Source organism: Mauremys mutica, chromosome 2 (assembly GCF_020497125.1).
Source record: "Mauremys mutica isolate MM-2020 ecotype Southern chromosome 2, ASM2049712v1, whole genome shotgun sequence".
Taxonomy (NCBI): domain Eukaryota; kingdom Metazoa; phylum Chordata; order Testudines; family Geoemydidae; genus Mauremys; species Mauremys mutica.
This window is the reverse complement of record NC_059073.1, coordinates 297,756,361-297,784,313: the sequence shown is the minus strand read 5'-3', so window position 1 is coordinate 297,784,313 and position 27,953 is coordinate 297,756,361. Positions and strand designations below refer to the sequence as shown.

Genomic DNA, 27,953 nt, shown 5'->3' with positions numbered 1-27,953 from the left:
TTCAGTTTTACTTTCTATCAGTGACATAGCAGAAGCATCCCTATAAATTGCTCTCAGTCCTGTCGGAGCCCCAGTAGCCTGGCAGAGCGACACAGCAGCTGGAAGGGGCTCCAGAGGCTGCAGGAGGAGCACACGTTCGTTCTCCAGGCACACAGGTATTGTTGGCTGCTTGTCCTACACTTGGTTGCAATGTCTGACTAGAGAATGTGTCTAACTGAAGGTCTGTCACTGAAAATGCTCCTGGCTTACAGGAAGAACAAGTATTTGACTGGCAGAGCTCTCTCTGACCAGGGCCGGCACCAGCTGAGAAAGCTGGTGCTTGGGGTGGCAGATTCTAGGGGGCGGCTTCCGCCCAATCCTGACGCTTTTTTTTTTGGCTGCTCTGGCCGCCCTGTAGGGGGCGGAGGAGGGCAGCGCCCTGCAGCATTCCCGGCAGGGCAGCCCGCGTCCTTCCCTCCCCCCCTACCGGAGCAGCGCGGAGCTCTCCCGGCAGGCGGCGTGGAGGTGGTGAGCGCCCCCTTCTCTCTCTCCCCCCTCGCTCCCTCCCCTTCCCCCATTAGCCCGGGCGCGCGCTCTGCAGCACAGGGAGTCCCCTGGCTCCGGCCGCCCTGTGGGGTTTTTGTCTTGTTTTTCCCCTGCTTTGCCGGCTGCGCCGTTCCCCCACCCCCGCTTTGCCGCCCCAGCCCTGCAGTTCTTTTTGTCCCCCCCCCCCTGCTTTGCCCTCCGGCTCTGCTGCAGACTTTTTTTTTCTTCCCTGCTTTGCCATTCCAGCCGCGCCATTTTTCCCCCCCCTCCCCCGCGCCCCCAGCTTTGCCGCTCTGGCCACTGTGGTTTTGGTTTTGTTTTTTCCCTGCTTTTCCGCTCCGGTGGCCCTGCCCCCCCCCCTTTTTTTTGCTTGGGGCAGCAAAAAAGCCAGAGCCGGCCCTGCACATGACCTTACAAATTCCATCTGTGTGACAGCCTGGGGCTTTCAGCTGCTAGTATAGATTCAGCAACATAAGGATCTTCCCAGCTGAGTTTACCTGATCCCTGGGTACCATCTTAAAGAAGCTGGTCTCCAAGATAACTGGGTCGGGGGTATTTCAGAGCTTTGATTAAAAGCACCAACTTCAGCTGGTTAGGATTCATGATGTTACATCGCTCGTTACAAGTATTCAGGCAACTGCTGGTTATTTATTAAAAAGTTCACAAATCACAAAAGCTCAGTGAGTTTTAGCACAAATGAATATTCTTAGAACACTTATTGGAATGGATAACATTCAAAGTGAAAAGGCTGCAAACACATACCCTGCCAGAGAGCATTTCATCCCGAGTATTCTGAATAGTTTACAAATCGTGAATACACTTGCAGAAGTCAGGAGTGATTCACCAACCAAAAATGTGACAAGCTCATCATTCATTTGGCACATAATGTCTGACCAGCTGTAGTTATCACCAGAAAAACCTGAACACCGCGAATTCATGTTTATAGAGGGGGGCATCCTCTGCAATATGATGCTAAAGATACTAAATGTATTGAGATGCTTTCAAATTAGCATGAGATTATTAACCAAGTTCAGTCAAAGCTCTCAAGGATCACCTCCTGGGTGATTCCATCTCTCTTGGGAATTGGTGTCAGCCCCAATAAAAATAATAATAATTGTAAATTACAAACGATCGGCGCTGATAAGTGATGGTTCCTGGCGGCCAGGAAAACCAGACTCCACCCGGTCACGTTTATGGGGATTGATATTTTTAATTTCCAAAGGGCGCAGTGTGTAAGAAAAGCCAGTCCCGGCCCCGGCACTGATCAGCTCAGAGCCATCGGCCTTTCCTCGCCCCGAACCGGCTGCGATCCGTGCAGGGAACGCGGGGAACCTCCACCTCTCTGCCCTGCCCTGCCCGAAAGAGGACCCCAAGCCCCGGCTGAGAAGAGGGCTCGGACCCAGAGCGGGAGCGGGCAGGAGGCCCAGCCGCGCCCCGCGGGAGTTACAGGTGAACCGCGGAGAGGGGGACAAGCGGCGAGAATTTCACTCCCGTTTCGGAGGGGCCGGGACACCCCGCAATTGAGAGCCTCGGGCTGGGTCTCCGAGGCTAGCGCCGGACGGTGGCTGGCCGAGCGCTCCCCGCTCCTCCCTCGGCCCAGAGTTAAGGGTTAAGGTCTGTTTTACCTGTAAAGGGTTAACATGTAGTACCTGGTGACCACCTGACCAGAGGACCAATCAGAGATAAGATTTTTTCAAATCTCTGTGGAGGGAAGCCTTTGTCTGGGTGAGAACTGGTTTTGGATCTAACAGAAGACAGTCATGTCTCCAAGTTCTCCTGGAGTAGTTTCTACTAATTAATAGTGAGTATTAATTAGAAAGGTGAATTAGTCTTATGATTTGATTTCTATATTGACAATTGTGTGTTTGCTAAAGGAAATGCTTTATTCCTGTTTGCTGATATTGCTTTTACTGAGAAAAGGGGGAGAGGGGATTCTCTCCAGAGATTGATAAGGTTATACCCTATGAGTGCCCAGCTTGGATTCATAGAGATTCTGTATTTTCTTTTGTTCTCTTAATAAATTCTTTTCTTTTCTTTGGACTTGGTTAATTCCTTCCCTTGGGGAAATTCAGGGGAAGGGGAGGGGGAAGTGGGCTGCTTCCCTGTGTGTGTGAGATTCAAGGCGTTTGAATCCAGGCACCTCTGTCTCCAGAGCAGGCTGGAGAGAGGGAGGAGGGGGGAGGTTCCTCCTCTGTGAATTGATCTGTGTTCCCAAGGGGGGAAACAGGGGTGTCCCGGCCCACGGAATTGACCGGGTGGTGGCAGCCGAAGGGGAGACCTACCCTAGGATTTTGGGGTGGGGGAAGACATGCGGGTCCTCACTTTGAAACCGCCCAGTTTCAAGTGAGGGTAGACTCCTGACATGGTGGCAGCGGAGTTTCGAACCCATTCTTACAAGGAGTTTTTTTCAGCTAGGCTACGCTGAAGGGAGCTATTCTCTTCTTCTATAGCAGGAAAGCAACCTGACAGAAGAGGGAGTTTACAGTTTCAGCCAGGTTGGCTGGAGGGAATTAAGTTTCCAGCAGGCTTTGTTGGGAAACAGATTTTCTTTCTTGAAGCAGTTTTCAGGGAGGAGTTTTTTTTTTCTCTGCTGGCTATGCTGAGGAAAAACTCTTCCCTAGAGGTGTGTCCTTCCTTTGTGATATCAGGTATCACTCAGGATTCCTAAGGTGGGGGGAAGTGCTCGACAAAGTACATTCCCATCCAACAGGGAAAACAGGTTTGGGGGGGGGAGACAGAAACCCTCCAGCCAGATTTTTTTTCCCTGTGTCTTTTCAAATCCTCTGGAGCCAGGGAATACAAATCTCTGAGAGGATTTACTACACTTTTCTGCAGGTACTAAGTAGCACCAGCCGCTCAGCTGGCCTTATTAGGAAAATTGCTTTTTGGAAACAGATTTTCAGCTGGGTTTAGCTGAGGCATAAGGTTTCTAACAGGCTGTGTTAGAAAAGGATTTTTTTCCTTCTTCTTTTCTTTTTTCTCCTTTTTTTCTTTCTGTCTGCTTAAAAACAGCTAGGAAAGAGGTGCAAGTTTTTCTAGGAGGCTTGTTAGAAAGGACCCCCACTGTGAGGTACTTAGCAAGTGCTAGAAACAGGACAAACCAGTTTTCTTTGGTTTTCTCAGTATATCAGCAAACAGCAACTACACATTTGCAAATGAAAAGGTTTTGTTTCTTTTCTATTCAGTCTCTCGGGAATAGAGAGGGTTAGGAATTGGGGAAACCAATTCCCTGACTGCAAAGGGGTGTGGCCAGCACCAAAAAGCAACACCAGCAAGCCACACATAAAATTCACTGACTGCAGAGGGGTGTGGCCAGCACCAGAAGGCACTGTTCCCCATCCCAAGAAATTTCCCACCTACATGGCAGGTGAGGACACTAAGGCCTTCTTCAAAAAGGTTAAAAGGACCTGCCATGGGTACAGCATCCCTGAAGACCAGTACAAGGACTGGTCAGGAAAGTGGACTTTTGCTGTCTATAACAATTATTCCATCCCCATGCTACTGGGGGAACACTTGGCCAACCATGTGCAGCTGGCCAAGAGGGGGGGAGTGGTCACCCGCGGCCAGGCCAAACAAGCAGGCACTCCCATCCGTGTTCCTGAGCCATCCACCAGGACCCTGTCTGTGTTACCAGAGACCCAGACAGAGGTGGTGGAACCGGATCTCATGCCAACAACTACAGCAGCCATAGTACATCCAGTCCCAGGACCGGAACTGGAAAAGCAACCAGCGGCAGAACCAGCGCCAGCACTGACGCCAGCGCTTGCAACTCCACCGCCAGGGGGCGCCAACGGGCCTAAACTGGCAGAAGCAGCAGACAACTCTACCCAAGAGGCTCAGCCAGAGCCTAAAATATCACCTTGTGCACCAGCGGAGAGCGGTTCACAGTCAACGGAAACAACCTCATCACCTACATCACTCCCTGAGGAACTGGTGTCTCCCGCCTCAAGGGAACAGTTCCAGACTGAGCAGGAAGCGATGACAGCCTTAAGAAAGCTTGGGCGGCGGCACGAAGCAACCCACCGCCTCTCAGCTCTTCTACCCAATTCCAGTTTGTTGTAAAACAAGGACTTTTATATAAGGACATTCTTTCTGGTGGACACCAGGAAGGCCAGCATCCTCAAAGACAGTTGGTAGTTCCAACTAAGTACTGGGACAAGCTCTTAAGCTTGGGCCCTGACATCCCAGTGGGCATTCTGGGGTCAACAAAGCAAAAACAGGTTAAAAACATTCCTTCCACTGGGAGGGGATGGGCAAGGACAATGCCAAGTATGTCCGCTCAAATGCATACAAAGTGTTCTTCAGTGTCAAATATCTTGTTGTTTACATACTTAGTAGTATATGTAATAGTGCATGTGTTTTGTTTATCTGTTTATTTTACAGTTCTAGGAGGAAATCACCACCAGTAGTTCCCACTGTTGGCGATTTGGGGGGCGTGTCATAAACAGATAGTTAAGGGTTAAGGTCTGTTTTACCTGTAAAGGGTTAACATGTAGTACCTGGTGACCACCTGACCAGAGGACCAATCAGAGATAAGATTTTTTCAAATCTCTGTGGAGGGAAGCCTTTGTCTGGGTGAGAACTGGTTTTGGATCTAACAGAAGACAGTCATGTCTCCAAGTTCTCCTGGAGTAGTTTCTACTAATTAATAGTGAGTATTAATTAGAAAGGTGAATTAGTCTTATGATTTGATTTCTATATTGACAATTGTGTGTTTGCTAAAGGAAATGCTTTATTCCTGTTTGCTGATATTGCTTTTACTGAGAAAAGGGGGAGAGGGGATTCTCTCCAGAGATTGATAAGGTTATACCCTATGAGTGCCCAGCTTGGATTCATAGAGATTCTGTATTTTCTTTTGTTCTCTTAATAAATTCTTTTCTTTTCTTTGGACTTGGTTAATTCCTTCCCTTGGGGAAATTCAGGGGAAGGGGAGGGGGAAGTGGGCTGCTTCCCTGTGTGTGTGAGATTCAAGGCGTTTGAATCCAGGCACCTCTGTCTCCAGAGCAGGCTGGAGAGAGGGAGGAGGGGGGAGGTTCCTCCTCTGTGAATTGATCTGTGTTCCCAAGGGGGGAAACAGGGGTGTCCCGGCCCACGGAATTGACCGGGTGGTGGCAGCCGAAGGGGAGACCTACCCTAGGATTTTGGGGTGGGGGAAGACATGCGGGTCCTCACTTTGAAACCGCCCAGTTTCAAGTGAGGGTAGACTCCTGACAGGGACAAGCGGCGAGAATTTCACTCCCGTTTCGGAGGGGCCGGGACACCCCGCAATTGAGAGCCTCGGGCTGGGTCTCCGAGGCTAGCGCCGGACGGTGGCTGGCCGAGCGCTCCCCGCTCCTCCCTCGGCCCAGGCTGGAGGGACTCCCTGGGGAGGGGGACCCTGAGATCCCCGCTGGGCCCGGCAGCCCCGCAGCCTTGAGTTACTCGCCTCATTGAGCAGCCCGGCCCCGCCACCCCGGTTCCCGGGGATTTCTCCTCTCGCCCCCGTCACTCAAACTCCTGGGTGAGGGGCTGCTTCTAAAGCGGGTCCCCCCCCTTTCCTTTCCCGAAGGGATCCCGCCGGGGAGCTGGAGAGTTTGGCCAAGGCAACACTTGAGGTCTCTCTGGGCTCTGCAATCGCTCGATTCCTGCCTGGTGCCGAGCCTCGGGTTCACATTCAACAGTCACCGATTTGCCAGTTGCTTTCTGAGCCGACACTCGACTCACCCTGCTGGAAGGGAAAAGTGGGGAGGCTTTAAACCGGTGCTTCCGGCTCAGCACCTTATCTGTCTGCGGGCTACCAACCCCTCCGGTGGCCCCGTTCACCGGGCGGGCCAGCAAGGCGCGTCCGGTTTAGACTAGGATGGGGGGAGAAAGAGAATTCAGGATCGAACTGGAAGCTCTGTGCTCTGTCCAGGGCGCTGACTTGCTGGGTCAGGGCTGCCTGTCGCTGTCCCTGGTGCTGAAAGGCGGATCGGCCTCACTCCGTCCGGGGTTCTGAGTGGCGATTGCATTTTCTAGACAAACCCAGAAACGCACACGAAAAATATTTCAGTTTTTTTTCTTAAACTGACTCTGACTTGTTAAACATTCCATGGCCGGACCCTCTTTCATCTGCCATGTCCATAAATATGAGGGAAACCACAATTCAGTTGCGCTGCTATAATCTCACATTAAATCTATTTTCCCAATGTTAAGTATCCTCACACCTTCTTGTCATTATCACTACAAAAGGTTTTTCTCCTGCTGATAATTGCTCATCTTAATTAATTAGCCTCTTAGAGTTGGTAGGGCTACTCCCACCTTTTCATGTTCTCGGTATGTGTGTCTATCTCCTCACTATATATGCATCCTATGTAGTGGGTTCTAGCCCAGGAAAGCTTATGCTCAAGTAAATTTGTAAGTCTCTAAGGTGCCACAAGTACTCCTGTTTTTTAATCTCAATGTAGTTATCTTTAAATCTTGCCTTGATAGCTATTTCTAATACAGTAGTTCCATTTTTGCAGCCAATGCAAAGCTTTCTTTAGGTGTTAACTGGTGTCTTTGTTTTTAGGCAGTGGCTGGAGTCTGAAGTGTATTTTGATAATCGAAAAACTACTGGTACTGCTCAATATTTCTGAGACACAATCTAAAATAATGGAAAAAAGGCCTGAATAATCCCCCCTCTCATTTTCCCCTTATCTTCACTTTTTGGATTGAATATCATGTAATGTGACTCAAGATATTAGGACATCTGAACAAGTGTTATTATTTTAAATAACTGTTCTTTTGCATCACTATTGTAATATTTTAATAAGCTGGATTATTAATAACTATTACCCATTAATGGATACCTATTTAGGCATGGCTCACAAAGTAAGAGGTGTATTTAGTTTCCAGGACACACAAGAAATATTCATAAGAACCAGCACCACGTGTCTCACCTTGCAACTGTTGCAAACTTTCAGATGCATCTTCCCAGAGCAGATAAGCAGGTAGGGAAATGCTGTTCTAGGGAACTGATCAAACCTTCCCAGCAGTGATTCGGGAGGGTGCTTTTATGACAGTAGATTTCTGAGGCAATAAAACTTCCAGAGGGGAAAAATGCCTGTGACTCTTTTGATTTGTCCATGGTCTAGTTAGGGGGGGGAAATGCCCCTTGACACTATGATAAGAAGGACCGGACCCATTCTTCAGTATGAAAATGAAGGACCATTCAGAAATAGCTCTCATGTACCTCAGTCAAAGTGAATGGATTTAGGTAGGGATGGTTCTGACCATTATGTTCTCTACCAGTTCTGCAGTTTCACGTTGGAGTCTGGTTTTGAAGGTTTTTTGTTGAAGAATTGCCAATTTTAGGTCTATTATTGAGTGACCAGGGAGACTGAAATGCTCTCCTACTGGTTTTTGAATGCTATGATTCCTGAAGTCTGATTTGTGTCCTTTTATTCTTTTATGTAGAGACTGTCCAGTTTTGCCAATGTACATGGCAGAGGGGCATTGCTGGCACATGATGGCCTATATCACATTGTGCATATCTCTCTTTCAGTGATACACAGGAAGGTTTCAGGTAAACAAGGGCATTTGCAGCCAATTGTCCTGGTCAATGGGAGCCATCGAGTTCCTAATGTCCCATTGACGGCCCTCACCTGGTGACTACATCAGTAATACAAGTTCATATCTTATATTTCTAACTTCAGACATAAGAATGATACATGTGTATGAACAGGATGAACACATGCAGTAGATTATAAGCTTTCTAATGATACCATACAAGGGGTATTCAGTGTAAAGCATATTTCAGTTATGTCATATTCAAAAGCATATTTTCATAAAGCATATGGCGTGCAACGTCACAACTACAAATGGTCAAAACTTTTCTGACAGACTTGACAGATCAACACCTTCCACGGGAACATGTGAGTTTAGTCAAAGGATCACCCTCCTCCTGCTGGGTTGCCGTGTCTAGGGAATACATTGAAACAACGAGGAGTCCGGTGCTTATGCCCAAATAAATCTGTTAGTTTTTAAGGTGCCACCTGACTCCTTATTGTTTTGTGGATACAGACTAACACAGCTACTCCCGATACTGGGGAACACATTGTGTGTCAGGGACACCGAAACAGCAGCCTGGGCAGCTGGAACATTTCGGTATTTCCAAAACAAAATGTATCAGACTTTTAGTCCCACTAAAAATGTCCAGCTTGGGGGTTTTGGTCCTGATTGGAGACAGAACATCTTTCAAAAAATCATTTTTTTTCATGGGCTGGAAATTCTGTTTCCAGGCCAAATAACAAAACCATCCCACCTTCCCCCATGCTACACACCTACCGGATACTGTGACCATTTCCTGTAGTGTCGGCAGGACTACAGGATTCATTGTGTGAAATACACAGGCACAGAATTAAATGTATTAACAATATGGCAAATTGTCATTAGTGATTTAAAAAGCTCAGGGTCCAAATCACTCTTGCCCTGCACCCTGTGTAGTCACTTACACCAGTGCAAGGTGGGTGTGAAACACGACCATTCTGACTGGCAGCATTTCACACCCACTCTCAGCTCACTTTGCTCTGGTGTCTCCGCAGCGTGCAGAGCTGCAGTGAATCCGGTCCCTTGTCCTCACCTGCCAGGCCCTGCTTGTTCTCTTCCAGCCCGCATCTCTCTTCACACTGTCTCCCAGTCCCCTCTTCTCACTGCTTCCTTCGGTTCCTAACTGCTTAGAGCCTGATTCTCCCCTGCCTGATGCCTGCCTCATTTTTGATACCTGTGCAAAAGTGGGTTTAAAATGCTACCAGACCAGAGCAGAAGCATTTCATACTCTTTTTGTAGGGGTATCAGTGATGACACCAGGTGTAAAGCAGTGGAGAGTCAGGCCCTGGTCTCCTACCCTAGCCTGCCTTATCCTGTCCAACCATCTCCTTCGATCCCCCTTCACTTTCTCCTTTAAACCCACTTCTTCCAGCAACCCTGCCCTGGCTGAGCTCACCAACAACTTCCCTTCACTGTTGCCCAGAGCTCTGTGTTTACACTAGACAGTGAGATCACTGAACTCCCCCAGTCATGTCAGTAGAATAAAAAATGATGCACAGAAGAGTGAAACTAGCCCTTTTGCCAGGTTCCTGCATGGACTAGTTACCATTGGGAATCGGTTTCTGGGACCTCAGTACGTTGCACTTGAGTGTGTGTCAGGAAGTGACACAGAACCATGCTCACAAACTCACACTTCCAGTGTGATGAACCAAACTCACCTGGTCAGAGAGGTGTGAAGTCCACAGCCGAGGAGGTGTTTGAATCTGCCCCCTGGAGGACTTCAGTGTAACACGAGTTATTTCTTGCAGGTGAGACACAGAGGAAAGTGTTTGGACGTTAAACCATGGCCGGGTCAGCTGACACCATTGTGATGCCGGCTCTGGGCCGCCCGTTCCAGCTGGGGATGCTGTACGACTGCCGCAGTGACTCCCTCATCCCAGGTAATTCCCCAGCTGTAGCCCTGAATTCAAGAGTGAGAGGAGGGAAGGGTCACAGTGCGAACCCCTTCATACCTGAGAATGAGCCAAGTGCTCTGTGAATGGCCTGGTTACGGGTATTATGGAAATGGCCCCGCACATTCCCCAGGGTCCAGGCTGAAGTAACTGGAAGGGGCAGGAGGTACCTGCATTGGGAGACCTGCTGCCATTCGTTCTAGGTCAGTGGTTCTCCCCTTCTTTGTGTCTGTCATAGTTTACCCTCCCCCAGCTCCCACCACACAAGTACATACACCAGTAAAAGAAAATCAACATGCAGCTCTCACTGCAGATTACAAACAGTGAGGCCTTGATTCAAACAGAGCCAACGATCCATTGTAATAAGAGCAAAAGCAAACCTGCGACTGTGGTCCGTGCTTACAATCAAATGTGCACCCCGCCCCGTAGCAAGCGGGTTAATGTACAGATGGCAGAGACCTCGTATAATGCTTCACAGCTTCCCAGAAATCCATCAGAATGCACAGCACCGCCTAGAGTCAAATACACAGCACCATCCAGAATGTAAGATCAACCCAGGATCTACCCCGCCCCTTCCCAGAGACCCCGCCCCTTCCTCGAGGCCCCGCCCCACTCACTCCATTCCTCCCCTCCCTCCGTCGCTCGCTCTCCCAAAGGGTCGGGGTGCAGACTCTGGGCTGGGGCCGAGGGGTTTGGAGTGGTCGGGGGAGCACTCCAGGCTGAGCCTGGGGCAGAAGGTTGGGGAGCAGGAGTGAGGGGTGCAGGGTCTGGGAGGGAGTTTGGGTGCAGGAGGGGCTCCAAGCTGGGGCCGTGTTGGGATGCAGGAGAGAGTGGCGGGTGCAGGCTCTGGGAGGGAGTTTGGGACTGGGGCAGGGGGTTGGGGTGCAGGAGGGAGTGGTGGGAGACGCTTACCACAGGCAGCTCCATGCTGGCGGTGCAGCGGGGCTCAGGCAGGTTAGTGACCACTGATCAAGAGTCAAATGCACAGCGCTTTCTGAGAACCTGATATGTCTGGAGGAATCAGCTTTGCTCATTATTCGTTGCTGTGGGTAAAATGTGGCCAGTGAGGCTTTTTCTCCTAAAGCTTCTCATGCCCCCCAGTGTGAGAACCTCTGTTCTAGGTCTGGTAGAACTAAAACACATCTGGTAAATGGCGGGGAGTGGGGGGTGGGGTAGCACCCTTTTATGGACACCCAGCCAGTCAGTTAGCTATAAAAATCCTTCTTAGTAGTGGGATTCTACTTGCTTTGCCTGTAAGGGATTAAGAATCTCACTGAAATGCGTACGTAGAAGGAACTGAGTTGGCACCTGGCCAAAAGAGCCAACGGGAAGACTAGAAACTTTTAAAATTGGAAAAAAAACTTCCCTTCTGGGTCTGTGTTCTCTGAGCTGGAGAGCCAGAGCCAGCAGGTCTGCTATAAGGAGCTTGGTCCAGGTATGAAAATTCCTCATTATTCATACCTAGAATTATTCATTTGGAACTACAGATCTGTACGTAGCACAGGAAATGTTTAGCTAGATGGGATCAGGTTTATCTCTTTATTTTGGGCTTGTGGATTTCTCTGTGCTGAACACAGGTGCTTTGCTTTTCTTTTGTAACCTTTACGCTGGACCCCCAGGGAGCCATTTCTGGTGTTTATCCCTTTTCAGTTGCTCTTTAAAATCTAGCAACAGCCTGATTTCCCAGATGAGCTGGCTTTCTTTTTTTAACTAAAAATTACCCTTTTGAAGAACAGGATTGGACTCCTGTATCTTAGGCGGTAAAGAGGCCTGTGCGAATGTTACTCAGTTAGCTTCAAAGAGGGACAAAGCGTTCCAGGTTCAGCTGGTGACAACAGCTGATTTCTTTTTCTCTTTTCTCTCTCGGCTCTTCCCCGGAGGAGGGTGAAAGAGCTTGAGGGTGCCCCACAGCAGCAGTTCTCAACCTTTCTCTTTTGGAGGGCCCCCCAACAATCTATAAAAACTCCACAGCCCACCTGGGCCACAACAACTGGTTTTCTGCACACAAAAGCCAGGGCAGGTGTTAGGGGGTAGCAAGCAGAGCAATTGCCCAGGGCCCCATGCCACAGGGGGTCCCGTGCAGCTACACTGCTCAGGCTTCAGCCCTGGGTGGTGGGGATCAGGGCCCTGGGCTTCAGCCCCATGTGGGGGGGTTCAGCTTTCTGCCCTGAGCCCTAGTAATGCTGGCCCTGCTTGGAGGCCCTCCTGAAACCTGCTCGAGGCCTCATAGGGGGGCCCGGACCTCGGGTTGAGAACAGCTGCCCTACAGGAAGGAATTCCCAAGTGCAGCTTCCTAGGCTCTCAAAAGGGTTTTTGCATTTGGGTGGTGGCAGCACTATGCCCCAAGGCCAGGGGGATCTGTAACCTTGGGAGTTTACTACAGGCCTGGAGTGGCCAGTATTATTTTTTTAAGTCTTTGCGGGCCCCCACCTTCTGCACTCAAAGTGCTAGAGTGGGGAATTAGCCTTGACAACATCTCATGTTCCTGATTACATGAAACTACCCGCTGCCCATCTGGGAAGATTTATTTTCTCCTGATCTTTTCTCAGGGTGACTGCTCTCTTACATCTCCACCCACCAACAAATAACGTCTAAACATGGAGCACATGACTTATGAGGAGAGGTTGAGGGAACTGGGACTGTTTAATCTGCAGAAGAGAAGAATAAGGGGGGATTTGATAGCTGCTTTCACTACCTGAAAGGGGGTTCCAAAGAGGATGGAGCTCGGCTGTTCTCAGTGGTGGCAGATGACAGAACAAGGAGTCTCAAGTTGCAGTGGGGGAGGTTTAGGTTGGATTTTAGGAAACACTATTTCACTAGGAGGATGGTGAAGCACTGGACTGGGTTCCCTAGGGAGGTGGTAGAATCTCCTTCCTGAGAGGTTTTTAAGGCCCGGCTTGACAAAGCCCTGGCTGGGATGATTTAGTTGGGGATTGGTCCTGTTTTGAGCAGGGGGTTGGACTAGATGACCTCCTGAGGTCCCTTCCAACCCGGATATTCTAGGATTCTATGATATCACAGGCTAGTAAATTTCACCTCATTCCCCCTGTATTGAGCCCAGGAACTTGTGTTTGACTAAAGTCAGCTTGTGTTTGACTCTGATACTAGGCTGCCACTTTCTCCCTGACTCTTCTCCAGCCCCCCCGTCCCCCAGAGGAGCTCTCCCACCTGAAGGTGCACCACTGGATCCTCCAGCTGGGGTGCTGGCTCTGCCCTATGCCTGGCCATGTGCCGGCCTCCTCCCCAGTTCCTCGCAGGCCGAGCCGTTAGCAGAGCTCCCTTTGGCACGACAGGGGTCACTAGTGCGGCTGAACAAACATCCAGCATCTCCGCTGCCACGTGAAACTGCAGTCACAGCCCCTGGGTGGCTCCCACTCCACATGGACCCAAGAGTTCAGCTTGGCACTTAGGGCCGTTCCCTAACTACTGAGTTTCAGCCAGTGCACAGACCCAGCACGGCCAGAGAGCAAACTCCTCCCTTAGTGCGCACACAGCATGTGCTTTGCTCAGGGCCCCGACTGAAATGCATAACAAACATGTGCTGCACTCGCAGGGTATTTGCACTGATAGAGCAGCGTTGTAAAGTCTGTGCAAAAGGAGGTTTCCCTTTGCCAGGAATTAATTTCTGCTCATTGTGTAATTTCTGGCTTTCTGGCTAAGGTCACGTGAGGTGCTGTGGAGAGACAGTTGTGTCAAACTCTGTTTTCCAGTTCATTGGTTTCAATCAGGAATAATTCTAGTGACTTCAGTTTGCACGGGGGTGAGCAAGAGCAGAATATGGCCCAGTAGCATAGTCAGGGTGAAGCTAACTTTCCATGACAGGCTTGTTTTTGTACCACCTTACCCTCATCTAAATACACCACCAACAGTTCAGCTAGAGAAGCCATTGGCCTCCTTCCACAGAAACTTGTCTCTGTGGGCTGCGGTCCCTGTGCAGTGGAACTGCATTGGTCCTTCTAACTTTCAGGCCTGGGATTTGGGCTTGAATGTGGTTGATGAAGTCACTAGAAACTCAGCAGAAGCCATAAGGTGCATCCAGCACAGCTACAGGCCTTAGCAAGTCAGTAACATCCTTGTGTAGCAAGTGGATCTGGGTGAACTAAGCATGCGCCTGGTAGCCAGGACCCCACGTTCTGTCCTACCCCTGCTATATCATTTTAACAATACTTGGCACTATAGAAATGTTATTAAGTTAGGTCTCAAAGAGCCCTATGAACGAGTAAATGTCATCTCAACATTACAGCCAGACCAAGTGACTTTGAGAGGTTACGTAATTTATCCAGAGTCCCACCGAAAATCAGCATCAGAACAGTAACGAGAATGGAGCGTGGAGATGGCAGAATGAGCCAGAAGCCAAGCAGGTCAGGTCAGGCAGAGACAGATTGAGCCAGGAGGAGACTGAGACGTGACCCAGAAGGGGAAAGGAAAGGAACCAGGAGCTGTGAGGGGGGGACACTGTCACGGAGCAGACTGGAGACAGGGCACAAGACAGGGATGAGGGTAGCAGGGGTCAGCCCTGGTGGGGGAGAGAGGCAGAAGGACCCTGAGTCTCTAGGATCCTTACCCCCGAGTGTTATGGCAGACAGCTTCCCACCGGGGGCGCTACAGTGCGATGATGTACTGGAACTTGGAGAGCCCGACCTTCAGGAAGCTTGTGGGGAAAGCACAGTAAATGTTGAGGGCTGAACAGAGCCTGAATGTTGCACTATTTGGCTCTCTCCCTCTTTATGTTTGATCCCTGGACACAGGCTCCAGGGGCCAGATTTTTAAAAGGATGAACCAGGCTTCTGAGAATCCCACTAGGAAACTTTGTGTCCCTTTATGCATCTTTAAATCCCTTTAAAAATTTGGCCCTACGTTTCTTTGCTGATGGCAAATAGCTGCAAATCCCGCTGGAAGATGTGTCCCTCTTCCCCTCTGTGGCTGGTCAGATTTGCAGAAGTGCTGAGCACTCACAGCTGCAACTGGAGTCACTGGGAGCTGTACTTGAACATGTAAAGTGCTATAAACCTGCTAAAAGCTCTGAAAATAATCAGGCTCTGGGGTTCTCAAGTTGGGCATCCAAATTAGTGGATGTTTTAAAAAATGTTGGCCTTACTCTCTGTGCCTCAGTTCCTCCTCTGTAAGATAGGAATATAAACACCTCTCTGCCTCCCAGGGGTGTTGTGAAGAAAAGTGTATGAGTGTTGTGGCCCACACTGGTTCAGCAGGGGTTAATCCCACTCTGTGGGCTGAGGAGACCAGGCCGCCTTGGCCCTGCTGGGCCTGCTCTGGCTGGAACCCAGGCACAAAAGGGAGCAATTCAGCTCCGTCCTGAAGAGGGAGGATGCATGTTGCTGGCTCCAGCCCGGGAGCTGCCACATTGCCAGATTGCAGAAGCCAAACTCACCGAGACCAGGCAGACTCCAGGCTGCCAGAGGGTGCCCAAGAGAGGTCGGAGTCCCTGGAACAGCCCAAGCTGAGGAATCCAGAGGCCCCAGAGACACCCAGACCACCACACGAAGAGACAGGGCAGAAAGTAGCTCAGGGGGACCAGCCATAGAGCAAAGTGACATCTGTGGGTTTCAGCCGGATCCCTGCTGACTCGGTGGCGAATACACTCGCCCCTGCAGGGTCCTGGGCAGGGACCCAGTGGATTAGGGAGGGCCGGGGTCCTTCTACCCCGGCTGCCATCAACCCCTAGGTGGTGACCCACTTTCCCCACTGGCCATTAGGCCATATTAACTCCAGCCCTAAGGCTGCACATCCCTGCGAGCAAGGGCTGTCACACTGACTTCAGACACTAGGCCACTCTACCCCGAGGCCAAGGGTGGGCGGGACGTGCTGGCCCCATGACTCTTATGGTGATGGTCACCCAGGAGGAAATTAACAGTTCTGTATTCAGTGCAGGCTTTGAATGGTGACAGTGAATGAGGCCTGGGGCCGCACATTGAATGTGTGGTATAAAAAGAAATATTGGACATCACCATTCCGGTGAGAACCATTCCAGCTGTGCACTGAACGAGGAGTTCTGTGGAAAAGACACTGTTTGATCACGTAATTAAAGACTGTGCCAGAATGCACACACACAAGGTGGCTCAATTAAGGCTGGGTGGAAACCTTAATTAAGACATTTCCTTACCTTTGACTGCTTGGCTTTGCAACCTTCACTTTCCTAATGTAAAAGGTTTTTTTGTTTGTTTGTTTTTAAATTAAGAGTATAGCTATTGAACTGGAGAAGGAGCTAGTCCAATCTGTTACATGCTTTGGGATCCACATGGATAATAAGAGCACATACGTGTAACAGTCTCATTATCAGCTGCTGAAACTGCTCTAAGTGCAGCAGGCTACAATAAAAATGTCATTTTAATCATAACTTTGCAGAGTCAGGGTTGTGTGTTTATGTTAGACTTTTAAACATATGTTAATCTATTTTTCGTCTCACACACAGACACAAGAAATGAAGCGTGTTACCAGATCAGACACTTTGTTCAGGCACATCCAGCTCTTATTTTAATTTTAGACAATGTCTTGCAGTTACAGAACTGAAAGGTTTCTTACCCTCTCTGCCATTTACCATGTGTCTGTCTGTACTATTCTAGGCATCACTTTATGAGACCTGGAGACACTTCGAAATCATGTAGATGCAGAACCACAGCCCAAGACTGACTATCAGATTATTGCATCTGACACCACTGACGACAAGGCATCTGCCCTCAATGTCACAGCATCGCTGAAGGCCAGTTTCCTGTCTGGCCTGGTGGAGGTGAATGGATCCGCAGAATATTTAAGTGATACCAAGACATCAAAACATCAAGCCCGTGTTTCTCTCCGGTACTCAACTACAACACAGTTTAAGCAGCTGAGTATGAGCCGGTTAGGGCTCCCTAATATCTCTTACCCTGATGTGTTTGACCAAGGCACGGCCACCCACGTGGTCACGGCTGTGCTGTACGGGGCGTAGGCTGTTTTTGTCTTCGATCGGGACATTTCTTCATCTGAGAACGTACAAGACATACACGGAAACCTCCATGTTATCATTAAAAAGATACCCCTGATTTCCATCGAAGGGGAAGGAGCTCTCAAAATGGATGACACGGAAAAAGCACAAGCTGAAAAACTTAGTTGTAAGTTTTATGGTGATTTTGCTCTTGAGAATAATCCAGCTACTTACCAAGATGCCATGAAAATTTATTCCACCCTCCCAAAGCTGCTGGGTGACAGCGGGGAGAAGGCCGTACCAGTGAGAGTCTGGCTGTACCCGCTGACCAAGCTGGAGTCCAAAGCTGCTCAGCTGGTGCGTGAGATCAGCACAGAACTGTTCTTTGATGTTCAAACTGCTCTGGAGCAACTGACAGAATTAGACATGCGATGTAATGACGCAGTGAAGAAATCAAATGCCACAAAGTTCCCTGAAATCAGGAGCAAAATCCAGCAATTCAAGGATCTGTGTAAACAACACAGAGAGACTTTCCAGAAACAGCTAGTAAGTATCTTACCCTCCATCCGTGGAGGTGGAAAAGAGGAAGGGGCCCTGGTGGACATTTTATCTCGTAAAAAACAGTCACCGTTCAACACTCAGAAACTCAGTGAATTTCTGGATACAAAGGAGCGAGAGATGAATTATGTGAATTCCTACCTTAGTGCCCTAATGGATGTAGAAGTGGTGTCCTCTCAGAGTGCACTAGATGAAATAGTACTCGACACTGGGCTTGATTTCATCATCTCATTTACATTCACCTCATTAAATGAAGAGGAGCTGTATTTATCAGATTTAAAACAATGGCTTCAGACCCAGTCTATGGAAGAAACTCATGATCCTGCCTTAGCCAGTTCTGTTGCTGAGAAACTAAAATCCAATGAGTGGTTTGAGGGCAAAGAAATGTATAAAAAAGCTCGAAAATCTGTGAAGTCACTTTCAAATTTTGCCAGTGTCAACAAATCTAATGGGAAGACTCGGTTCATTGTGGCCTCTGTCCCAGACAAGGACAATCCAGGCACTGCCATTTACCTGTATGAGGAGGGAGAGCTGATCAGCACCAACTTCGAGCCTCCATCAAAGCCTCTTCCTCCCCTGATTGATGGAATCAGACATGACCGTGTGCAGCTCACGTTTAACCCAGCAGCCTATGGCAGGGCTGCGATATCCGGCTATCGGGCAGAGTACAGAATTGTAGGGCAGGAGAACTGGACGGCTTTGACTGTAAATAACACACAAGAGACATTCACAGTGACAGGGCTCCGTGCAAACACCGAGTACCAGTTCCGATACGCTGCAGTGACCAAACCAGGGCTCAGCGAGAGCAGCGACGTGAGTGATCCTGTGAAGACACTTTCTCCAACCAGCCCCCCTGGGAAGCCCGTAATAACTGCTGTAGAGTCATCTGCCATTGCCCTCACTTGGGAGAGTCCAAGCGTCATTGGAGATGGGGTAGTTATAAAGGAGTATAAGGTGGAATATAAAGAGGAGGCAGGAGATACGAGTCAGGAGGGAAAAGAAATGGCTGGAATGAAGGACAGGAAAGAGAACCGAGTTCTGTACCATTGATGAACTGCGTCCTGAGACGCCCTACAGATTCCGGGTGTCGGCTGTGTGTGCAGATGGGGCTGTGAGTGCCCCAAGTGAAGAGATTTGGCTCTCAACGCTAAAAGGTAAACATTTAAATATATTTGCATTCCCCCCCCCAACACGCAGGACTCTGAGGCACTTGTTTCAGGTAAAACTGTCATTGGAAGAATACTGAGCCATCTCAGGCTCATAATGTACAAATGAGTTGAGAATCAAACAATGTATTAGTTTCAGAGTAGCAGCCGTGTTAGTCTATATCCGCAAAAAGAACAGGAGTACTTGTGGCACCTTAGAGACTAACATATTTATATCAGCATGAGATTTCGTGGGCTACAGCTCACTTCTTTAGGCTCAAATAAATTTGTTAGTCTCTTAGGTGCCACAAGTACTCCTGTTCTTTTTGCAAACAATGTATTGCTATTTAATAACTGATTTGTTGTAATGCATACAGAACCCAACCACTGGGTCCAATAATGGGCCAAACCCGGCAACAGGCTTTTGTAGGTGACAAATCTGAGGAATTGTCACAGATTGAGGTGTCACTAGAGGAGGTTTTGGAATTAATTGATAAACTCAAAATTAACAAGTCACCGGGACCAGATGGCATTCACCCAAGAGTTCTGAAAGAACTCAAATGTGAAATTGCGGAACTATTAACTAGGGTTTGTAATCTGTCCTTTAAATCAGCTTCTGTACCCAATGACTGGAAGATAGCTAATGTAATGCCAATATTTAAAAAGGGCTCTAGAGGTGATCCCGGCAATTACAGACCGGTAAGTCTAACGTCAATACCGGGCAAATTAGTCGAAACAATAGTAAAGAATAAAATTGTCAGACACATAGAAGAACATAAATTGTTGGGCAAAAGTCAACATGGTTTCTGTAAAGGGAAATCGTGTCTTACTAATCTATTAGAGTTTTTTGAAGGGGTCAACAAACATGTGGACAAGGGGGATCCAGTGGACATAATGTACTTAGATTTCCAGAAAGCCTTTGACAAGGTCCCTCACCAAAGGCTCTTACATAAGTTAAGTTGTCATGGGATAAAAGGGAAGGTCCTTTCCTGGCTATGAACTGGTTAAAAGACAGGGAATCATAGAATATCAGGGTTAGAAGGTCATCTAGTCCAATCCCCTGCTCAATGCAGGACCAATCCCCAGACAGATTTTTACCCCAGTTCCCTAAATGGGCCCCTCAAGGATTGAGTTCACAACCTTGGGTTTAGCAGGCCAATGCTCAAACCACTGAGCTATTCCTCCCCCTGAAGGGTAGGAATAAACGGTAAATTTTCAGAATGGAGAGGGGTAACTAGTCGTGTTCCCCAAGGGTCAGTCCTAGGACCAATCCTATTCAACTTATTCATAAATGATCTGGAGAAAGGGGTAAACAGTGAGGTGGCAAAGTTTGCAGATGATATTAACTGCTGAAGATAGTTAAGACCAAAGCAGTTCATGAAGAACCTCAAAAAGATCTCACAAAAGTAAGTGATTGGGCAACAAAATGGCAAATGAAATTTAATGTGGATAAATGTAAAGTAATGCACATTGGAAAAAATAACCCCATCTATACATATAATAAGATGGGGGCTAATTTAGCTACAATTAATCAGGAAAAAGATCTTGGAGTCATCATGGGTAGTTCTCTGGAGATGTCTACTCAGTGTGCAGCGGCAGTCAAAAAGCAAACAGGATGTTAGGAATCATTTAAAAGGGGATAGAGAATAAGATGGCGAATATCTTATTGCCCTTATATAAATCCATGGTACGCCCACATCTCGAATACTGTGTACAGATGTGGTCTCCTCATCTCAAAAAAGTTATACTGGCACTAGAAAAGGTTTAGAGAAGGGCAACTAAAATGATTAGGAGTTTGGAAAGGGTGCCATATGAGGAGAGATTAAAGAGGCTAGGACTTTTCATCTTGGAAAAGAGGAGACTAAGGGGGGATATGATAGAGGTCTATAAAATAATGAATGGTGTGGAGAAAATGATTTTACTTGTTATTTACTTGTTCCCATAATATAAGAACTAGGGGCCACCAAATGAAATGAATGGGCAGCAGGTTTAAAACAAATCAAAGGAATTTCTTCTTCACACAGCGCACAGTCAACTGGTGGAACTCCTTACCTGAGGAGCTTGTGAAGGCTAGGACTATAACAGGGTTTAAAAGAGAACTGGATAAATTCATGGAGATTAAGTCCATTACTGGCTATTAGCCAGGATGGGTAAGGAATGGCGTCCCTAGACTCTGTTTGTCAGAGGATGGAGATGGATGGCAGGAGAGAGATCACTTGATCATTACCTGTTAGGTTCACTCCCTCTGGGGAACTTGGCACAGGCCACTGTCAGCAGACAGGATACTGGACTGGATGGATCTTTGGTCTGACCCAGTACAACCATTCTTATGTTCTTAATAGGGCCCCATTGTGCTGGGCACTGTAAAAATTGTATGACTGCCAGGTCTGGTCAAGTTAAGGTTCCAATCTGGTTTCTGTGAAAAGTTTCATTCTTCTAAGTGCTCTAAAATCATCATGGTTACTCAGATTGCCTTGAAATTTGGTGTGCCTCAAGGGGTGCTGGCTAGGGTGAGTGATCCAAATTTGGGGTCATTTGACCAAGGGATTCACAAGATGCAACACCCCCTCATTGTCCCCCTGATTTTCTAGAGGTTGACATGTTCTAGCCACATGGTTTTGCCCAGACCTGGGGATCAAGCCACGGCTCTGATCCTGGCGAAAGGGTCTCACTCACTTGAGAGTAACCCCCAGAGAGTAAACGGCACCCCATGCTCTTTGGGGGAGCACAATTTAGAACACTATTAGGTAAATAATACTGTTTGTTAACTAAGTTGATCATACTCAGCACATATGGACAGAGGAGCCAAGAGGGTCTGTAGGTGGAAAGCTTTCACTCTGGCTGGACAGGTCTCTGCAGATATGACAATTTCCTGCAATATCACTGAAACCGAATTTGGGTTCTTTGAGCAGGAGAGTCCTGAGATCCAGCCCCCTGAAACACAGCTGTTCTTAAAGTTCACAGATTCGATCAACTACTTTGTGCACATGTGGCTTCTAAAATGCTAATGGATGAATGGACAGGAATGGGGGTGGGTGAGCTGGAAATGATGGAGGGGGGGCGCTATCTGTTGTGGGGACTAATAGGAGAGGGAGGGGAGAGACATACACCAGCCTTCTCTCCTATGCTTAAAGTTACTGTAACCACAGGTGTTAAAGCTGCCCATTTCTTGGGCCACAGGCTATGTCTGAGATTTCTCTCCCTCGCCATTTTAGCAACTACATAAGAACATAAGAAGAGCTATACTGGGTCAGACCAATGGTCAATCTAGACCAGTATCCTTGTCACAGGCCCAAGGCCTCCCTCCCTCAGGGGGTCCTATGGGGAGGCAGATGAGCATTGTATGCTAACGCGGTTGCAGGCATCGCAAGGCATTTCGGGGGATGGTCAAAGGTGTGAGTGTGAAATGGAAGATTCCTTTGCAGGTTGCAAGAGGCCAAGAGGGGGAAAAAGAAAGAGAGCAGAGAACGGGTTAACTCCATGCTCCTGCTAGGCCCAAAAAGAAGACGCTAACTCCAGCAAGCCCAAGGCCACAGCATGCAGCTGACTCTCAGCTGCCTGCCAAGAACAATGGGGGATGGGACTAAATTCCACCCCGACCAGTTGTAAGAAAAAATAATTAATCTGAACAGACAACAGACCTGCAGAGGCAGCCCCAAACAAACAAGACAGCGAAGGCTAACGCAGAGGAAAACAAAGTCTAGCCAGTGTGTCTGGAGCCGGTGTGTTTTGGAAAAGCTAAGGAGGCCACAAAAAGACCTGGTTTGAACTGATACAAAGATCACCAGGAACAGAGGTTGCTAAACAAAAATGCCACCAAAAGAACCCAGGACTTAAAAACTCTCCCAAAAGCCAAAGCAAGCCGGAAATCACAGTGGACCCCAGACGACCTGGGCCCAGGACAGAACTCCTGGCCATCTTTCCCCCTCTTCTTCTTACGTTACACCCAGGCTTGGCCAGCCTCGAGTAGAGCATGTGTGAGCATGAAAGTGGGCTAGGGCTTGGGGCACTAACACTTTCTTCCTTCCTCTGAGTGACGTGGGGAGCACCCATCACTCTCCACTGTTATTTTATTATTTAATTAATAAAGCCTTAAAATTTAGACCAGGGGTCCCCAGCGCAGCACCTGCCGGGCGCCATGGTGCCCGTGGGGGCATCTAAATGCGCCCGTGTCCTGGCCAGTGGTCGAGCATCTGCCAAAATGCTGCTGAAATTCAGCGGCATTTCAGCGGTGACACCTCTCGATGATGCCGCTTGCCGCCGACAAACAATGTCATCGAGAGGCGTCGCCGCTGAAATGCCGCCAAAATTCAGCGGCATTTTGGTGGATGCTCGACCACCGCCGCAGTCCTTTGTCTGGCGCCCCCAGACAAAAAGGTTGGGGACCACTGATTTAGACACTTGGTATGTTTCGTCATCTCCTCCCCAAACAATCCTGTAGTCTCAGCCTGATCACCGGATGCCTCAGGCAGATTGGTAACAGAAATCTGTCACAGTTTTGGTGGAGAATTGTGCGGGGTGGGGAGCGCACCAACTGTTTTGCCCTTGGTATTTCATGTTTGCTCTGTCCGGCACTGTTGGTTTTACACGTTGAGGATTTTATGATTAAAGTTGTGCCCACTCTCAGCCGTAGTAGATCTGAGAACCCGAGAGAGGTTTAGCATTCCTCTCTCCACCCCTTTTGGTGGGGATAGGGTGCAGGTGGGTATACTCCCAGTTGTAGAAGTCCGAGGTAGTAGTAGGACTCAGGGAGTCTCGCTCCACACATATAATCCTAGGTGCATACACCCCCAGTCATAGCATGCCTGAGTTGAAGAGGAGGACATAGGGTGTCTCACTCTGCCTGGGAAGGGTTTTGATGTGTGGACCCTCGGTGATATTGGACTGAGTAATATGGAGGGAGGCTGAGCATCTCTCCCTCCGGCCCAGGGGGAGTGAACATTGTAGGCCCCAGTGCCAGTGTGGGCTACATGAAATCTCAAGTAATTAAAAGATCTTAAGAGCTGTACTAATAAATTGTAACAACATGTTCAGGAAACAGAAGGGTACAGCTGCGGACTTGGGAGTCCCGCAGTCGTCGGCGATGGCATCAACGACGGGTTCAAGGCTGGACATACGGGCATTAGGGAGCGCGGACATGGAAGTCCGGCTGCCCGGTCAGCTGGCATCACAGGAGGCAGGTGGACCTGATGCCCGAGCCACGGGAGGGGTGACAAAGAGGGACGGGACCCTGCTGTCTCTTTCAAATGGGGGGTGAGGATCTCTCCCGGTTGGAGAGGGCTCTCACCAAAGTGGGATATCATCCCTGTGGTTCTGTAGTAGAGCTTCAGAAAAAAATGCAGACTGGGCAGGATTTGTTAGACCCGTATGCCAAGTATAAAAAGCTAAAGGGTAAAAACCTAGGGGTAGCTGTGGGATTAATTTGGACTGCAGTGGCCATATGATACCAAATGTTGGGACAGAGAGAGAAGGGGAGAAGGGAAGAGGTGTGTACCCGACAGCTGGTGGAAACTGAACAACTGAAAGTGCAAATCACTAGCCAGGCTGCAACCCATGTCTATGCCCAGGACAAGTTGCAAGCCTTGGAACAGGACTTCCAGGCAGAAAAGGTGGAATGCACCTGCCTGAAAGCACTGGCTAAGCAAGTACCTGTCCTTCAGGGACTTGTGAAAGACTTGACCATCTGTGCCCAGCATATGCCACAACGGCAGTGTGCTCGCCATAAAAAAAAATTGAACAGTTAAAACGTCAGTTGGCCGTGCGTTCGGTCCAGGTGGTGAGCCTCACGGGAGATGATTCGGGTGATCCTTGTGAAAACTTGAATCTCTCCCTTTGTGGGGAAGCTCAATTTTGGACAGAACCTTGTTGCACCCCTATAGTGGCCCTTATTGAAACCAAGGAGAGGTCCAGCAGGTGAAGGGGGAAAAGGTTGTATGTACGGCACCCCCGACTATGAGAAGAGCACCTCGTGGGGTAATGACAAAGAGCAAAGGGACCAGGAGGGGTAGTGGCTAGTTGAGGAGCCGACCTTCCTTGCTAAATTAGTAATAAAACGAAGCCTGTGCCCATAAAAAAACCAATTCAGCAAAAAAAGCAAAATCGGGCCCAGTCAAGGAAGCAGGCAGCAAACAAACAAACAAACAAAAATGGTTTAAAAGCCCTAAGGGCATAGTGGCAAAAATAAAAAAAAGCAGTAAGTGCAGGTATAAAAAATTAGAATCCCTAAAATAGTACTTAAAATGGTAACATCTAAGTTAATGTATGCATCATTTTAAAAAAATAGGCAAGTAATTAAAAAAAATTAACTCTGCAAAAGCTAAAAAAGAATTAAGCAGTTAAACATTGTAACAATGTTAAAAAAAGTGTTATATTAAAAAAAAATCTTGGTTTCTTTTCAGCCATTTTAGAGGGAAAATGGGCCCTTTTCCAAAAAAAAGTCTGTAAATAATCCAAGCAAAAAAACTATCGAAGTAAAATCACTTAACTATAAACAAGTTAGTCAAATTTGCTAAAAAAACATAAGGGGCTTCTATTAAAACTTAACTGCCCCAAATATATATAAAAATGTAATTTATGTACAGCTATATAAAAACAAAGCAATATAAGAAATGTGTATTTTCCCCAGGACATGTGCAGTATAGATATAAACAAACAAATAAATAAATAAATGCAAACCTACCAGGCTACTTAATTAAAATCCTATAAGGGCTCCAAAGGGAGCCACAGTAAGTTGTATTTTCCTTTTCAAATCACTGTGTGTTTTAAAAGCAAAATTTAAAAATTAAAAGTAATCAGAACTCTAGTAAAAGTTAATTGTGTCCCTGTAGCGGGGGGGGGGTCACCCCGCTCCTGCCTGAGGAGAGGGCCCTTGGAGAGGGCTGGGGCAGGGAGAAGCTGGGCTGGTGGGGAAGCAGCCATGGCTGTAGCCAGTGCAATTAGGGCCCAGCTGGCCCCTATAAGAGGTGGTGGCCAGAAGGACACTCTCTCCCTCTAGCTGCATGAGAGAGCAGGGCCTGGCTGCCTGGGAGCTGAGGCGGGTACCTGGGGTGGAGCAGGGCTGGGGAAGGGCAGAGGGAGCTGGGGAGCTCCAGCCTAGCAAAGCCCCAGGCTGCAGGCCGAGTTAAGGGCCCACAAGAGGTACTGGGCCTGCAGAGGGGCAGCCCAGAGCTAGGCAGAGGCGGCTGGTCCATCCCCCCTTGCCAATGCTGAGTGGTTTACAGACTGCGTCTGCCCTGGGAAGTGGGGGCTAGATGGTGACGGGCAGTAGCCACTGATTGGGGACAGAGGGGTGGGGGTTCCCCTGGTTGGGGAGACCCAGATTGTGGGTTAGTGCTGGGGCAGGACCCAGAAGAAAAGGGGCACTGGGGTTCGGGAGGGACACAGGGGCCAGCGGCAGGCAAGACACTGGACTGCAGAGGGTGCTCTGGGCTGGAAGAGCTAATTCCCTGGATGACCAGCAGGAGGCGCCGTGCTAGTGAGGCTTTGCCCCACCACAGTCCCTTTTAAGACAAAGCCTCTGAGCTGCTAATGGCTTTAAATCCAAAAGCTAAAAAGCGTCTGTCAATGCAAATTACCTCACTAATAAAAATAGAAGCCAATGAAACCTGGCCTGCCTATAAAACAAACACAGGAAAATATGGGGGTAATTCCTCTGTTTTGCCTACAATCAGCAAAAATATTTATTAAAAAAATATTTTAAGCAATAATCTGCCATCCCCAAAGGGTAAAAATATGTTCTTTTTGTCTTTCAAAAAATAAAAAAAAGCTAATACCAGCTAAAAAGCAACCCCAAATACCATAAATCTACTGTCACATTAGAAAGTGTGTTTTGTGTTCTATTTCTTGTGTTGTTTGTCTTGTTGGTAGCACTGTTATGTATCAAATACTGCAAAAAAAATCCATCCTCAGGTAGTAAACACCATATTACAAAAAATTGGTTTTAAAGCAAAAATATAAAAAGTTAGCCCACTCCCCGTATTGCACATAGAATCTTTCTGGCTACCCCGGATCTCAAGCCAGTGGGCTAAAAAACCCCAAAAAACTACTGGACACCAAAGGCTGTACTGAGTGGACTCCTCAGAAGTGGATGTGCTTGTCCTGGCTTGTTGCTCCAAAGCCCTGTAGTAAAAACATGTCACTAAAATCCTGTATATAAAATAAATTAAATAATAAAACCAAAATACTGTATAATGGGCAATGTGTATATATTAATTCCTAAAAAAAAGTGTTTAAAAAAAATAAATGTTAGCAACCCGCTAGTAAACAAATATAAATGTAATGTCAATATTATATATCAGAGGGGTAGCCGTGTTAGTCTGGATCTGTAAAAGCAGCAAAGAGTCCTGTGGCACCTTATAGACTAACAGACGTTTTGGAGCATGAGCTTTCGTGGGTGAACATGCATCCGACGAAATGGGCATTCACTCACGAAAGCTCATGCTCCAATACGTCTGTTAGTCTATAAGGTGCCACAGGACTCTTTGCTGTCAATATTATGTTTACCAATCATCACATTTACTGTTTGCCACAACCAAAAAAGTTTCAGCTTTGCCTAATTAAAAAAAAAAGCTATGCAAAGCCGTAAAGGCCACTTTAAAAAAAAAAAGGCAAACACAAAGGAATCATCATTAAAAACATCTGGGAATAACACATTAAAAACAAGGTAATGTTGCAAAAACTGGGGAAAGTGGCCCACATCCCATTGTAAGCTGCATCTCTCCGGTAGTATATCAACTTCAGCTACCTGGGAAATTAAAATGGGCGCATGACAATCGGCTCAAAACATATGTTTCTTCCTAGGTTTTTGGTCATGGCATCGTGGGCCCCAGCTGTGGACCAGCCGCCTGCCTGGACCATCTGGGTTTCCAGCTATCCATAAAATTATCTAAATTATGTATAATTAAAAAAAAAACAAAAAACCTTCAGAGGCTCTCCCTGGCTTGAGCTGCTGATGGGGCCCAAGCCACAGTGTGGCACAAAGCTTAAAAAAAAGGTCCCTTAAAAACAATGCACAGTCCCGATAGACACAGCAGGGCCACAGCAAAATACCTGGTGTGTGGCGCTGAATCTCCCCTGAACCTCATGGGGACAAATCCTGTTCCTCCTGTGATGGCCTAAAGCAAAATAAAAACCCCTCTGGCAAATAATAGTAATCCCTGAACGCAGTATTGTTATTGCAACCTCCTAAACCAAACAAACAACATCCACAACAAAAGCCAAAAAAAGCTATAACAAAACAACTAATAACTTTAAAAGTTTTTGTATGTGCCTCAGTTTCCCCAATAAGTTCATTTACGTTGTTCTTTTTCTTTTCCTTTTGCTTTATTTACAAGACAAGGCAGTAATAGCAAGAGCCCCAAAACACCC

The 27,953-nt window shown here is 47.9% G+C and overlaps 1 protein-coding gene across 1 annotated transcript; it reads left to right on the top strand.

Annotated features, from left to right (window-relative positions):
- The first annotated feature begins 82 nt into the window (after positions 1-82).
- Positions 83-18,590, top strand: LOC123364903 (stonustoxin subunit alpha-like). Its single transcript, XM_045007402.1, is given in 3 exon segments — positions 83-155; positions 9,822-9,953; positions 16,547-18,590. Coding segments are annotated over 2 exon segments (2,043 nt in total). The 5' UTR covers positions 83-155; positions 9,822-9,856; the 3' UTR covers positions 18,493-18,590.
- The last annotated feature ends 9,363 nt before the right edge of the window (positions 18,591-27,953 follow it).